General features: G+C 37.7%; 1 protein-coding gene across 3 annotated transcripts in view; it reads left to right on the top strand.

The window, feature by feature from the left end:
- Positions 1 to 2,266: 2,266 nt before the first annotated feature.
- cacnb2a (calcium channel, voltage-dependent, beta 2a) overlaps positions 2,267 to 13,794 on the top strand; it is a 52,267-nt gene continuing 40,739 nt past the window's right edge. The window contains exons 1-2 of one of the 3 annotated variants that reach the window (XM_037973038.1): positions 2,267 to 2,574; positions 4,217 to 4,309. In XM_037973038.1, the coding sequence (XP_037828966.1) occupies positions 2,509 to 2,574; positions 4,217 to 4,309 (159 nt within the window). In that variant the 5' untranslated portion in view covers positions 2,267 to 2,508. The remainder of the gene's footprint in view (positions 2,575 to 4,216; positions 4,310 to 13,794) is intronic. The other 2 variants (XM_017406655.3, XM_037973037.1) reach the window with 2 other exon arrangements.

Below are 13,794 nucleotides of genomic sequence, written 5' to 3' on the forward strand. Positions count from 1 at the left end.
TTACTATGCTGTCAAAAACTGATAGATTTTGCTGGTTTAACTAAAAAAAAATCTGTTCAAAAACAAGAACAGCCAAAAGCTGACCATACATTTTCAGTGATTCAGTAAAAAAATATTCACCAGTTCTGGTTATTTCAACACAAGCTCAAATAAAAGAACATTAGAAAAAGAAAATGTGTGTGAATGTGGCTGATCTGCAGCTACACAGTGTACACAAATGAAGCACAGATGATGGTGTGAAGAAATCTGCTAATAAATTGCTCTGGAATCAACAGTAACCGGAGGCTATGGTGACCTTATATTTATGGGATGTTACTCATGTGTTCATTTAAAGGTCTGTGTAGACTTTTATTATAGTTTGTTGATTTTTTTCAGTTTTCTAAATTATATGAACACTTTAAGTTGTAAAAACTTTAAGTCAGTGTAATGTGAAGCATGGGCAGCGTAATTGGATTTATGTTTTCTGCAATAATAAGAAAGAAAATCAAACAGTTAACGTGAATCTTGTGATGACTTTTAATTCTTATGTTAACATAGGTCCAAGCATAAAGTAGACAGAATGATGAAAAATGATTAGCTCTTATAATAAGCTTTACACATAAAGAGCAGGACCTGTAGTGGAAAACAGGTAATTTAAGGTTACACACTTCTCTTATGATTGTCACTCCTATACAGTGTTAGTTTCAGTAAGGAGGAGCAGTTGCTTATTCTTCAGATACTTGCGCATATTTGTGTGAAAGGCCAAAAGAGATGTAGACAAAACTCTTACTTTGTTGCACAACAAAGTTCGCCTGAGATGTGCCATCAAAAGGTTAAAAAATATGGTGTTGATGTGGGGTTTTTTTTATTTAATTTTATTTTACATTTTTTTATCTTAAAAACTCAATAAGCAGGGAATGTCCAAGTTCTGAGTTAACATCTATATATGCAAAACAAAACAAAAAAAGATAAAAGTTTCTTTATAACTATTCAAAATGCTGTTTCTTCAAGATTCAATAAAGATATGTAATCATCCTGCTGCTATTAAACTTCTGCTTGTTTTTGGTTAATGCCCACATTACGAAAACACAACAAAAGGTTTTTGTCATAAATTTGAGATTACCTTAAGTACACTTTAGACTTTAAAAGAGCTTCTGCTAATCCAGAAATCTCATAATTCAATTATTATTGCAGAATGACTTGAATTAACAGACATTAGACCAATCAGAGCTACAGAAATGCAAATACACATAGAGCCACCAGAGGGCAATGATAAACAGAACAACTTCTGAGCTGATTATGTTGGAGAAAGAGGCTCTACAGCAGCCATGGACTGTAACAAAGGAAGACTATTTTCTATATCTGAACCTATACACTACAACCCAACATCCTTTGTATCAATAAACCTAACAAACAGGGGTTTATTGCCTCATAAGTGCAAGACATATGGCCACATTCCAAACTAATACTCCTTAAAAAGCCTCCTCACAAATGTAATCAGTGGAATGACAGCAAATTAGATTAAAAATGTGACAAAAAAACAAAAACAAGCAGCATCCCTGCAAGCTGCTCAGACATCCCCTCTGACTAAAATCCTTCCTGCAGTTTCACACCAGCACGTTCAGAAAATTGATCCTACGGCATGATTTGGACCAGAGAGAATTACCAAAAAGCTGGCAGACAAGAGGAAGGAGCACAGGAAGAGCCTCAACCGATCCAGGAACAGGAGCTGCTCACCAGAGTTGGAGTGAAAAAAAAACAAAAAAAAAAAAAACATCAAAGTGATCCCACCCAGGCATGGAGACAGAATTGCTTCAAGAAAACATTTAAACGCTATACCTTTTCCTCTTTTATGGACATATTTTAGTCTCTTATACTGAATTGTATACATTGTCTTTTTAAGACTTTGATCAGCTATTAGATGCTCAGAAAAACTGATGTACGGCTAACCTAATATAGGTTTGTTTACATTGAGTGTGGACCTGCATTTCAGTATCACTTATATGTATTAATCCAGAAAACTTCAAAATACACCATTTGATACAGTTCAGAATAGTCAAAGTTTGCACCTTCAAAATAAGACAATCTTACAGGGCAGATGTAGCTAAGATACCTTTAGATGAAGCTTAACTAAAATATACATGATGTAATGTTGACTAAATCATCCCACAAGGAGGAAAATTACCACTTTTTCATTATTTGAGTAAAACTTTTTATTCATTCTCACTCTTTGATGCTGTGAGGAGGCAGAGGAGTTGGCGTTGGATCAGGGGGGAGCAGAGAGGAGCAGAGGGGAGCAGGAGCTCTGTCAGCCCGTGTGGGAAGGAGCGAGCTGATGCTGAAGGCTACAACAACACCAGGACTCACACCATCACCCGCACCGGAATTCGGTACAGCGCAGACCAGAGCTCTGCAACTCTCCCCGACTCGAACCTGATGACCGGAGATGTCTGCTGTCCTAACTGTGTAACCATGCGTTTTACTTTCTTTTAAAAAAAACCTGGTCAAAACTGCAGTTTCTGTCCATTAATGGCCGTCAGCAGTCCGAAGACTAAAGCAGAAGGACTTCCGGACAAACACATGGAGACTATGGAGGTGAGTTCATTTCAGTTTCTGTTTCAGCCACTCAAGTGAAAACATATTTTTCATTTTATTTGCGCGTTAAAGTTAATTTAAATGGCTACTCTTTTAAAGTTAATTTAAATGGCTACTCTTTCCGTACTATATCTGGAAAGTTGGCTTAATAAAACGCTAATTAGCATCTCACCTGTCCGCTCATTAGCGCCTACAATCAGCGTAAATTAGATTCTGGTCGCGCGAGTCCGGAAATTTGGCATTTTACCACCGGCTGTTTTTAATTAGGGACGACGCAGCTGTTAGTTTTTATCTAATTAACTGTGAGACAAGGATAAGGTTGGTGTCTTCATGCTTATACTCAGGCTGGAACCAGTTTTATTTAGGTAGTTTCAGTTTTAAACTGGTATTTATGTGTTGCGTTGTTAATAAAACTTTAAAGTAAACAAATGAAATTATGTGAAACATATAAGTTACGAAGCTCAATTGATTTGATTGATGAACTAGACCTATTTAAAAATGGTATCAACAATTTACACAATAACTAATGTGTTTATGTAAATGTTTTCAGATTTAAGAGATAAGTGTTTGCTGATTTGAATCATAAAATACATGAATTTTGGTGTTTCTATTCAATTGTCAGGTAAACTAAGTTTTCATCAACATTAAAGTTAATAACATGACATTAAAACTTTATTTGTCTTTAAAAATGAATTTTATACCAAATGAGCATTTTTAATTTTTATCTGAGTGTTTTTTTTTCCTAGAATGATGATAAACCAAACAACTAAGTCAATAATTCAATAAATATGATGTGAAAGTTTGATTATCTGAGTTGTAATCTCTCATTAAAGTTGGCTGCAACATTAAACTTTACCACAATTACTTTGTACCACTGGATTAGTTCACTTAAAAATGAAAGATTTATTTTAAATGCCTGCATGTGTATTATGGTGGATTTATTATTACATTTTGGTTATGTTTGTCTCCATTTATTAACTCTTCGTGTCTAACTGGTCCACCTGATATGCTGCTATAAGGAGCAGTCAGAGCAGCTCCATGGGCTCTTGTTTTATGCATATTTAATGTGTCAGAGCGCGGGTAGGCTGGAATAACAGGCAGATTGTCATGTATTTCTGTTTTTCAGTTGCTATTGACAACATGCTGTATGCTGGGGGAGCTCTTGTACATTAGGCTACTTTTCCAACCACTCATTACACCGCTGGGCGAAGTCGACCTCCCACATAATTATTATCATCAGGTCATACCTGAAGAACGCTACACCTCTAATAAAACACTTTCATAATTGAATTAACGGGGGGATTGATGTTTTGTAAAGTTGTAAAACAGCTCTTACACACTGATTTAAACCCCCAAATGGAGGCAATCATTTTTACTTTCAAATGACTGGTTCATGTTGTAACTGTGAGGGAGCTAAATGCATTTTTAACTTCACTTTTCACATTTAATGCTTGATATTCTCTGCTTCAGTTTGTTTTCTATCACCGTGAAAGGGGAGTATTTGTCTTTTTGGAATCTGTGATGAAAAGAATGACCAGTGGCAAAAGTAGATATAGGCTATTGGCAATTTTTTGAGGAAAGATAAACTTGAAAATATAAGGGCATCTTTAACGGTTTTGTTTTGTCTTTTTTGGCTCTGAAGTCTCACAGCAAAGGAGTTCGGAGAAAAAGTCGATTCACAGGTTCGGATGGCAGCACTTCCTCCGACACGACAACCAAGAGCCTCGTTCGTCAGGTAAGGCTGGCACTGACGATTGACTTTATTTAAACTTCTGTTCGTGCTTTCAGATGGAATATCCTGGGGAATGACATTTGTTGTCTGTTGGGAATGTTTTTTTGTTTTTCTTTTTTTCTTAAACCATAAAAGAAATCTGCATCTTATAACTATATGAGTTCTGTATGTGCCTTTTATTTTTGTAAATACTTTGCAGTCAATAAAAAACTGGCATAAGAGCTCAACTTCAGTCATCATCATCCATCATGGATAAGATGTGCACTGCAGTGAAAGCCTTCTGTAAACACTTCTGGGTACAATATGTTGAGTGGAAGTCTGTCATCCGAGCTGCATCCTCGGTGCTTTGACTGAAGCTCCATAGTGGCCTGTTATAACGCAGACCCTGCGCAGAACACATTCAACAAGTCTGTTCTCTGTTGAGCAGACCTGCAGTGGGGACAGGATGAACTGGGTTAAGGATGTGCACTCCGAAATGTTTCTGCCTTTTTTGGAGGAGGCTCAGATCAGATCGTCTCGTCTTTGGCACAGCAGCGGCCGAGCGATGGGAAGCTGGAGGAGATCAGAACAAAGTGGCACCTCTTAGATGACGGTCTGCTTCGTCTCAAGGCTACAGAGATCCTCTGAACAGGCTGTTAAAGCTCAGTGAGAAATTGCCAGATTTTAACACCACCCTTGGGAGCTCATTCCCAGTCTTGTCCCAAAATGAGAATTTTTTTTTCCCTACAGTCAGTTATCCCTCACAATACTTAAAAAAATGTCTTTAAGTTGTACTACAGCAATCAGACTGAGAACAGTCATCAGTCTACAGAAATTAGGTCATTTAATAACATAGGAAAATGAACATACAATGAGTTTCAGGGTCAGCGAGGACCTTGGATATCCTCTTCAAATATTTGCTCTTAGACGGCTCCAGAAATAAGAGACCTTCCAGTAACGCCTTGTCTGTTTGGATAACAATGTAAATATGGTGTTAACAGAACAGCTGTTTTAACCTGACCTCATTCCCTTCTTGTTTGAGCTGTCATACACATCATTTTCACATTTTAACACACAAAAATAGGATGGAACTTCAAAATTGCATAACTAGCACATCATTTTGAAATGTTACAAACTTGCATTTGCTTCCGTTTGCTTTCCTGTCTAACCATTTCTTCTAGCCCTTTCATACTTGTAGGCATTTAAAGAACATTTCATCTGTGTCGCTAAGCGATCGATCCAAGCATCCAGTGTTCCAGGACGATCTTATGAGCAGCTCTTTAAAGACAGAATTACTCATGCTCCCACAGATCGAGGGGGGCAGAGGGCAGATGGGGTCAGTTGCGAGAGACAGGATGCGAGATGGTCATGACCTGATGCCTGGGGTGGGGGGTGGGGGGGGAGTGTGGAGGAGGCTGGGAAGGATGGAGGTCCAGGCCTGACTGTTCAGCCGTGGGAGTAGAGAGGTCAGCTCAGCACTCCACTGAGAAGGCAGAAGGGCAGAACTGTCTCAGACTTGGCAGCAAACTTAAACAATCTCAGGTGAATGGTTTAATGTTTAATGTTCAGACGGAGGTGGTTTAGTTCTGCGTTTAGTTTAGTTGTCAGCAGATGGTATGAGTGAAATTTGTGGCGCTTGTGAAACTTTGCGTCAGGGCTGTAGTTCTGTCCTCACGATGCCTTCGTGTTCAATCAAACCTCTTTTTGTAGGCCTAGATTATTCAGAGAGTCCGTGACTCATAAGTCCTTCACATTTCTAATACTTCTGGACAATCAAAAAATGATTAAAACACATGTTTGGGGCCAACACAGTAGAAATCAGGGCTGTTGAACAGTAGTTCAGACTGTGGTTTATTTAATGCAACACATCATCTCACAATCAACCTCCTGCAGCCTCCCACACTTGTGTGGATGTAAATGATTGCACCAAGATTCCCACTTCTCCTCTCTGTTCTCAGCCTCCTGTTTATTTCACGTCTGTTTCATGTGATTATCTCATGATGTTTCGCACTAATTTAACACACAAGTGTAATCTAAACACTTGTCTGTTAATGCGGGAAAACAGGGATTTAGTGAAGAAGGTTGAGAGTGTGTGGTGAAGACAAAACCTGCTAACGCCTTCTCTTTACCCCAGTATTGGAAACATGTTAATTCCCATCATTTTCCTGGATTATCTTTTAAAATCAGGACAATGTATTACACAAAAATTAGCAATCCTTTTGATCCCTATGAAATCTGACAGCTCTGTTGCTTTTATCTATGTGTATATGTTATAAATATTTATGTTTCACCGTGGGTGCCACTGCCAATTTTTACAGGTTAAATATCAGTCACAAAACCCTTTTTTTTCATATTTTCTGCCAATTAGATGCAATTGTTGGCATCAACCTGCAGTATTTTGCCTTTATATGAAACATTACAGTGAACTAAGGCAGCTGGAAATGATGCTGTGGCTTGATTTGCCATGACTGTGGCACTAGACTGCCATCTTGTGGTAAAACACATGAATGTGTCTATGCAATCTGAAGTTTTTCTTTTTACCTTAGTTTGTTGTAACCATTCTAATGGAATAGTTTAATGGACACTTGTAAGTAATTGCAGCTGAACTTATTTATTTTGAATCTCATCTTATCTTATCCATAGCAATATTTTTGAAGATCCACCTTTATTTTGGTCCTTTCGTTTGCTGCGTTTGAACCTCAGAAACACTGAAGGCAACACATTATTTGTGACCAACTTTAGAGCAAAGCGCACCTTTTATAGTGTCAATTTAAATAAATTTTAGACCAGGAGCTTTCCTAGTGTGAGGGAAAAGTTGTTCATAAAAAGAGCTGGCATTATTTTTAATTTATCTTCAATGATGATTTAAAAGATGCATATACAAAATTAGGATCATGACAAAATATTTGGTTTTCAGACAGAAACACGTAATGTTCTGTCCTTTGCTTGTAGCAGACACCTTCTCTTTTAGTTGTTGTTTTAATCAGAAAATGGATTATCTTGTACTCATGAACTGAAAGCGTGCTCTGGCTGGTCCTCAGATTGACTGAGGCTGTCATCTGCACAGAGAGTGAAATAAATACATCTTTATCTATTTTATTACTGGAATAAATTACTTCTTTTACCCCTCTGTATGCAAAGATAAAAACATGAAGCAGGAGTGAGTGTAGCTTTCTCTTTGAATTATCTTCATTTAATTATATGATAACGGCTCCATGAAACCCAATAATTTTCACATCTACTTTTAAACATAAACCTATTCATCACATTTTGTTTCCTGCAGTGTTTTTTTTTTGTGATATCAGGAGCTAAGTGAGTTATTCTAGAGGGAGACAGTCTGACAAGTTAACTGATTTATGACTCTTCTTTCTCATTGTAACACCTTCAATTCTGTTGATTATGATGCCTTTCCATCACAGGTGATACACGTCTGCCTGTGAAATATTGGCTGCAAAAAGCTTTAAAGGCGGTGAAAGATGATCCAAGACTGTGTGTTTGGCCTGGAGTGAAATACAGATACTTCTATTGTTGGGAACATAGCTTCACAGGAGGCTGCATCCATTCTGTTGGGTTGTTGCAGCAGTGTTGCTCATATTAAAGCTTCAGGGTGTGAGATGTACATCGGTCAAAAGGGAAGGGTAGAAGTTCCCAAACGTTTGAATAGAACTGCTTGAACTCAAAAGGCCTGCTGTAAGTTTTGTTAAAATTAAAATAAATTCAATAATGGAAAATAATTGAAAGTGTAGTGATTTTATCAGTTTAATTGTTACAGTAGTTTGTTCTCTTATATGAAAACAGCTGCATGAGACTAACAATTTTCACCCCTTTTTTTTCTTTGCTTTACTGATAGACTTGACCTCATTTTGTTGTTTCTGCATTTCTTCTGTTGTAAACTTACTATTTTTGCCATTTGCTTTTTTTTTTCAAAGTGTAAAATGTTCTCAAATTATGTTCTTATAAATGACAGGTGTTCTATTTAAGGATGAATTGAATCATTTAACATTTAGTGGCCTTTTCTATATTTGGAGCTTAAAATAAAATGAAGACGGTTATTTCTAACTGCTTTTAGTGGTTTTAGGTGACAATTAGTGGCCAAAAAAAGAACTGTAATTATGACAGTCAAACCCTAGGACCAGTGTTTGTCCCTTCAAGGCTACAGTAGTAATATTTAGTTACAATATGGCAAAGAAGTGGGAAATGCCACCTGTGGTGTACTTGGAAATCATTTGTTTCTTATAGAAGCAATTAGCATGTGATTCTATATTGCAATCATAAAAAGAAACATTCGTAATATGTTATATTCCTGTCTTTTGGTTGCCCCAAAATAACACAATGTAAATTTTATTAAAGGAACTTTTTTTGGAAAAACATTAATTAAATTACTTCTGAGAGATTTAACCTAAATTTAGTGTAAAGACTGGACATAGAAAAGGAAGAATCTGCATCTTTTTTTAAAAAATTAGGATCTATGGCACTAACTCAAACTCACTAATTTGTATGTAAGATCTTATGTAGCAAGTTGTTTTTGTTACCATTAAACAGGAACAGCTTATCTGTCACCTCCTTGATGAATTCACTACTGGCTCTAGATTTAAAATTTACCAAACTAAAGTAGCAAATCAAATCAACAATAGTATATCAGTTTTAACAAATATTCAAAAATTAATGAAAAAACTCAAGTTAGAATAATCATCCAGATAAATTCTTTACACATTTCTCTTTAATAAATGAGTGGGTGAATGAATTAATTATCATAGGAACAATTCCTAAAATACCCTCCCCATTAGAGCCCAAGCTATATTTAGGAATGAAATGTATGAATTGCAGCACTAAATATTTCATGTTCTTAGACGACTCATGCTGAAAGCAGTGGGTATTACTTTGGATTTGTCAGGACAAAAAAACTCAATTGTCCTTATTTTTTACAGCACTCGCAGACATAATCGAGTGGCTATCTTCCTGGCAAACTAAAATGTATAATGTTGCTCCGTTTTTTTGCAAAATACATTTTGATTGAAAATTACTTTGTTAAACTGGTAAAAATCATTTAGATTTTTTTTAGTTATCTTTTACTGATTTTACTTAGATTTAAACATGCTTGGCAAATCATTACATCTGCATTCCTGCCACATGTACAGTGTGTCATTAAGCACTGAAACATGAAGAGATTTAATGATTTCCACCTGACGCAGTAGCACAACGCTTAGATTGAACCTAATCGTTCAATGTGGTGTGGAAAGATATGGGTGAAGAGGTGTGTGTTGCACATGCATGACCGAACTGTGCATAATTTCTCTCTGCAGTAATGGCATTGCTGAGCTAGTATTTCTCTTTTTCACGAGAAACATGCAGTGTTTGTGTATCAATTCAGAGCAGCCTTTGTAGCAACCAGTCGGTCCTTATCATTCACTTAGAGTAAGAATGATGATGTAGTATAAATCAGGACTAAGTGATGAGATGAAATGAGAAAAAGGAGAACAGTAATAAAGCTAAAAGGGTAAAAAAGTAAAGGCAGAAAGCCAATGTGAGTGTAAAGCTTTTAAAACACATTGATCATTAAATGAAGGGAAACGAGCAGAATTGGTGAACACGGAGTTGTTGTTCTTTATCAGAATGCAGGGGGAAAGCGGTCAATAAAGGACACTCATAACTCCACCTCCTCCCCATGCTGAGAAGGAACTTGTGTGTGATGATGAGTGTGTCTGAACCTACTCTCAGCTGAACCAGAGATCCAGCCTGCGACTGCCACAGCACAGCAGCGCTGCAGAGGATTTGGCAGCACAGAGGATGTGCAGGAGAGTGCACAGATTTTGGAGTGGAGTAAACAGTTTAGACGTGCACCTCACTGTCAGCTGGCGGGCACCCTGCTGTGACGGTCTGACAGATGAGTTGGACATGGGAGAGGCAGAATCTGACTTTCTGATTCTGCAGAAGTAGGAGGCTCCTGGATATAACAGTGTTTTACTGCCTGGGTTCTGTACTCCTATCAGGGGTCTTTTTTTTGTGTGTGTGTGTGTCCTTGTCGCGTCTGCATCACTGTGGGCCAAGTCTGCAGGCATGGATCAAGGCTGAATTTGTCAATGTCGCTGCCTGACAGGGAGTCTGTGAGACGGCCGCCCACTTCTCCCCTCTCTGGTCCCCTTCATGCCGTGCTGTGGGCTGGGCCATCGCCGGAGAGCAGAGCTTCCATATGTGAGTTTTTAGGAAACAAAATGTGTGCCTGTGTGTGAGAGACCAAGAAGCTGGCTAAGGCAGGAGTTTTCATTCATTATGGGCAGACTGAATGTACTTTTTGAAAAATATTTATTTTATGAGTTGTACTGCATGAATAATTGAAGATGTTCCCTAGAATGTCGAGCTGCTTTATTTAGTACGTCTGATCACTGTTTTATGGTCTATTGTCAAACAATCCATAATGCTGCAGAATTTACCTGAGATATTTGACTTGCTCCAAGCTGAAAGTTTTCTACAGTGATGTTTTCGCTGCACATGTAGCTGGACATAATGTTTTATTCGTTTTATTTATTCCAGACTTTGCACAGAGAGCTGAAAGGTTCATGTTTTGGAGGCCAGTAGGTTTACATGGTATTATTACAGGCACATGCTCAGTTGACAGTTTGACTTTATAGGGCTTTGCTGTTTTATTTCACTTGTCTTTTATGTGTTTCTTTCTGAAATAACAAATCTAATGTGGCTGTTCTGTTTAATAAAATGCATTAGGAAAATAAATCTGGGTGTTTTTCTGTCAAATTGGATAAATAAGAGCATATTTTTCATGCAGTTCTTTGTTAGTTTTGTCATGTTTCTGTAACACGTATAACTCAACTAGACAGGGATGTTTACTGCTTTATGTGGTCTCTGTTACACTGTAGTGCTGGAAATTAGGGTGTTTTCCCTTTTCCTTGCAATTCTTCAGTACTGCAGATGGAGAGGATTTGTGTTAATTTTGAGTTTACCACTAGGTGGCGATGTTACACTTTGACTTTCACACACATGCAAGCCCACGTACACACACTGTAAATACATTAACAAACCAGATACAGACACAAAGAAAATGCCTCATCATCAAGATACTAAGATTGTGTTTTTCTGATGGTGAATGTTATTTCACTGCTTAAAATGAGTTGTGCTGCCACCTTTACTGATGAGACAGTAGGTCACTGATTATGAGGACACCATGTTCAAAACCCAAAACAGTCAGACTGTTTAAACTGAGTTAACAAAGCACAAAATAAGGCTTTCTAAGAGGACATAACTCCCATCTATGGGATATCAGTGACCCAATTCTTTTATCTTAAATACGTTTAATTTGTTTGGGGTACTTCTGAGATATAAATCATAATGACAAATATTCACTTTAACCAGTTTAGGGGGATGTTTTTTGATGAGAAGCGCAAATGGCCTTTTCTACATGACAATGACTTCACATAGAATAATGGTACTGATTCTTTGAAGTAATTGCACTTTTTTTATTATTAATCATTTGTTGCAGGTCTTATGAATGCCCCAAGGCATTTTAATTTTTGTCAAAAGAAGGTTGCTGAGAAAATACTCAGGCTGCTGTGGAGGGGGAAAAAAAAAACAACAACAAAAAGAAACCTCAGTTACAGGACAAAGACATATTCTGGCAAGAAATGTGGACTGTAAATGGTCCAGCCTATGTACTGGAAGAAAACCTTTATTCCAGATATGATATAGGAGGTTAAATGCTGTGCAGACTTCTGTTGTTTGGTTACACATTTTGGTTTGTGTGACACAATATTTACTGTACAGCTGAGTAAGCTTTAATGTAACTGATGAGTGGATTAGTGCAGGACCAGATGTTGAAGCACCACACAGGAGCTTTTAAGGTCCATGAGTAAGGTGTGTGCATGAAAGCAAATGTTCACCCTGGCAGAGTATCCCTGGCAGCATGTGTTTGTTTAATGACTATGCAAAAAGGAAACATGCCGAATTTAATATAACGAGTAGAGTTAAAGCTGGAGTTCTTTGGCAGAGGGAACTGCAGGGCTGAACTTGAGAGGACCCCAGCTGCCGTGACACGGCACGCTTTCTATGACACTCTTCTCACATGTTTCCAATATGGAGCACCAAACCGCCGTTTTACGTCTGAAATGGGGCAGAACACAATTCTGCTCTGGATGGAATGTGAAGCACGGAAACCTGGCCGGATGGGACTCCGTCTGACAGAGTGAGTAGCCAATCCCAGACTCTCCTCATGGAAAGTCAGCTAATTGAAGACAGCAGGCCTACTTTATTCCCCAATTTGCATTATAGGCTTTCCTGCTTACTGTGATGCAGCAACAGAGACCAGCGTCTGAGTCAGTTGGGCAACACCAAAGAGTTATTCTGTCCTATGAAAAATTGTAAACTTGTATCATATGGTGTATAAACATGGTTATATATTGACGCTGTTTATGCCAAAAACTTAGATTAAAGGGTCTCACAAGATGCGTTAGCATTAAAAACAATTAAGGTTAACGCTCAACTGATACTACCACTACAACAACTACTACGACACAAAATTAGCTCAATATCTGGGTAAGTTATAGTCATTTTTGTGTTGGCTAAGGTCAATTATCATCTTGAATGGGTTGACTCTAAAAGTTAATTAGTTGTAGATGTACAGCCACTGATTACTTTGAGTTTCATTAAAATTTGTCCAGCAGATCATGAGATTTTTTTGCTAACGCCACACACACTCAGACATGAGCAAAAACATAATTGCCGTTTCGCCTTCTGCAGTTTGAGATAAAGATGGCTGACTACAGTTTTAGTAAATCAGTTGTCGTTTAAGTTTTGCTTACAGTAGCAAAAACGCTAATAAAACTGGACGAGATGTGAAAGTTGTACAAATTTTAGATCAAAGAGGAAATAGAAAAAAAATGGCTTCAAAAAGCCCTTTAAGCTCCTCCCTCTGTTTTGCATAACTTTTCGTTTTTGTAGTGGCTTTGTCCTGTTCAGGGTTGCAGGGGGCTCGAAGCTATCCCAGCTGTCAGCAGGCGAGGGTTGAGGTTCACCCTGAACATACTGCAAGTCCATCACGGGGGCAACACACAGACACACACATGCATGAATACACTCACTCCTACGAGGCTAAGTGCAAACCACCACACCAATGTGCCATCTGTGGAAAGAAGACTTTTATTTGAATGTAAAATATGCATATAAAATAAAATTTTAATGCTTTGGAGGGTTTAAAAAGTCATGAAATCTCTCCTGCAAATGACATTTCTTTACCAAATTAGCTAGATGTGAGATTTGACTAAAACCAGAAACTTGAAGCTCATGGACTAAAAGAAAACCGTCAAGAGATAATGATATGTTCAACAGTTTGTGCCAGTTCATTCATTAGCTATAGAAAATGATTTCATACAGTAACACATTTCCTGCTTGAGCTGTAAAGTTTTCTTCCTTGTTTGATGGTTATGAGGAATGAGAAAGGCACATATACTGGTGTATTACACAGACTGGTGTCAGTTTCCTCAGACACAATAGATTTTCTGTGT

The sequence above is a fragment of the Kryptolebias marmoratus genome, linkage group LG21, assembly GCF_001649575.2.
Source record: "Kryptolebias marmoratus isolate JLee-2015 linkage group LG21, ASM164957v2, whole genome shotgun sequence".
Classification (NCBI taxonomy): Eukaryota; Metazoa; Chordata; class Actinopteri; order Cyprinodontiformes; family Rivulidae; genus Kryptolebias; species Kryptolebias marmoratus.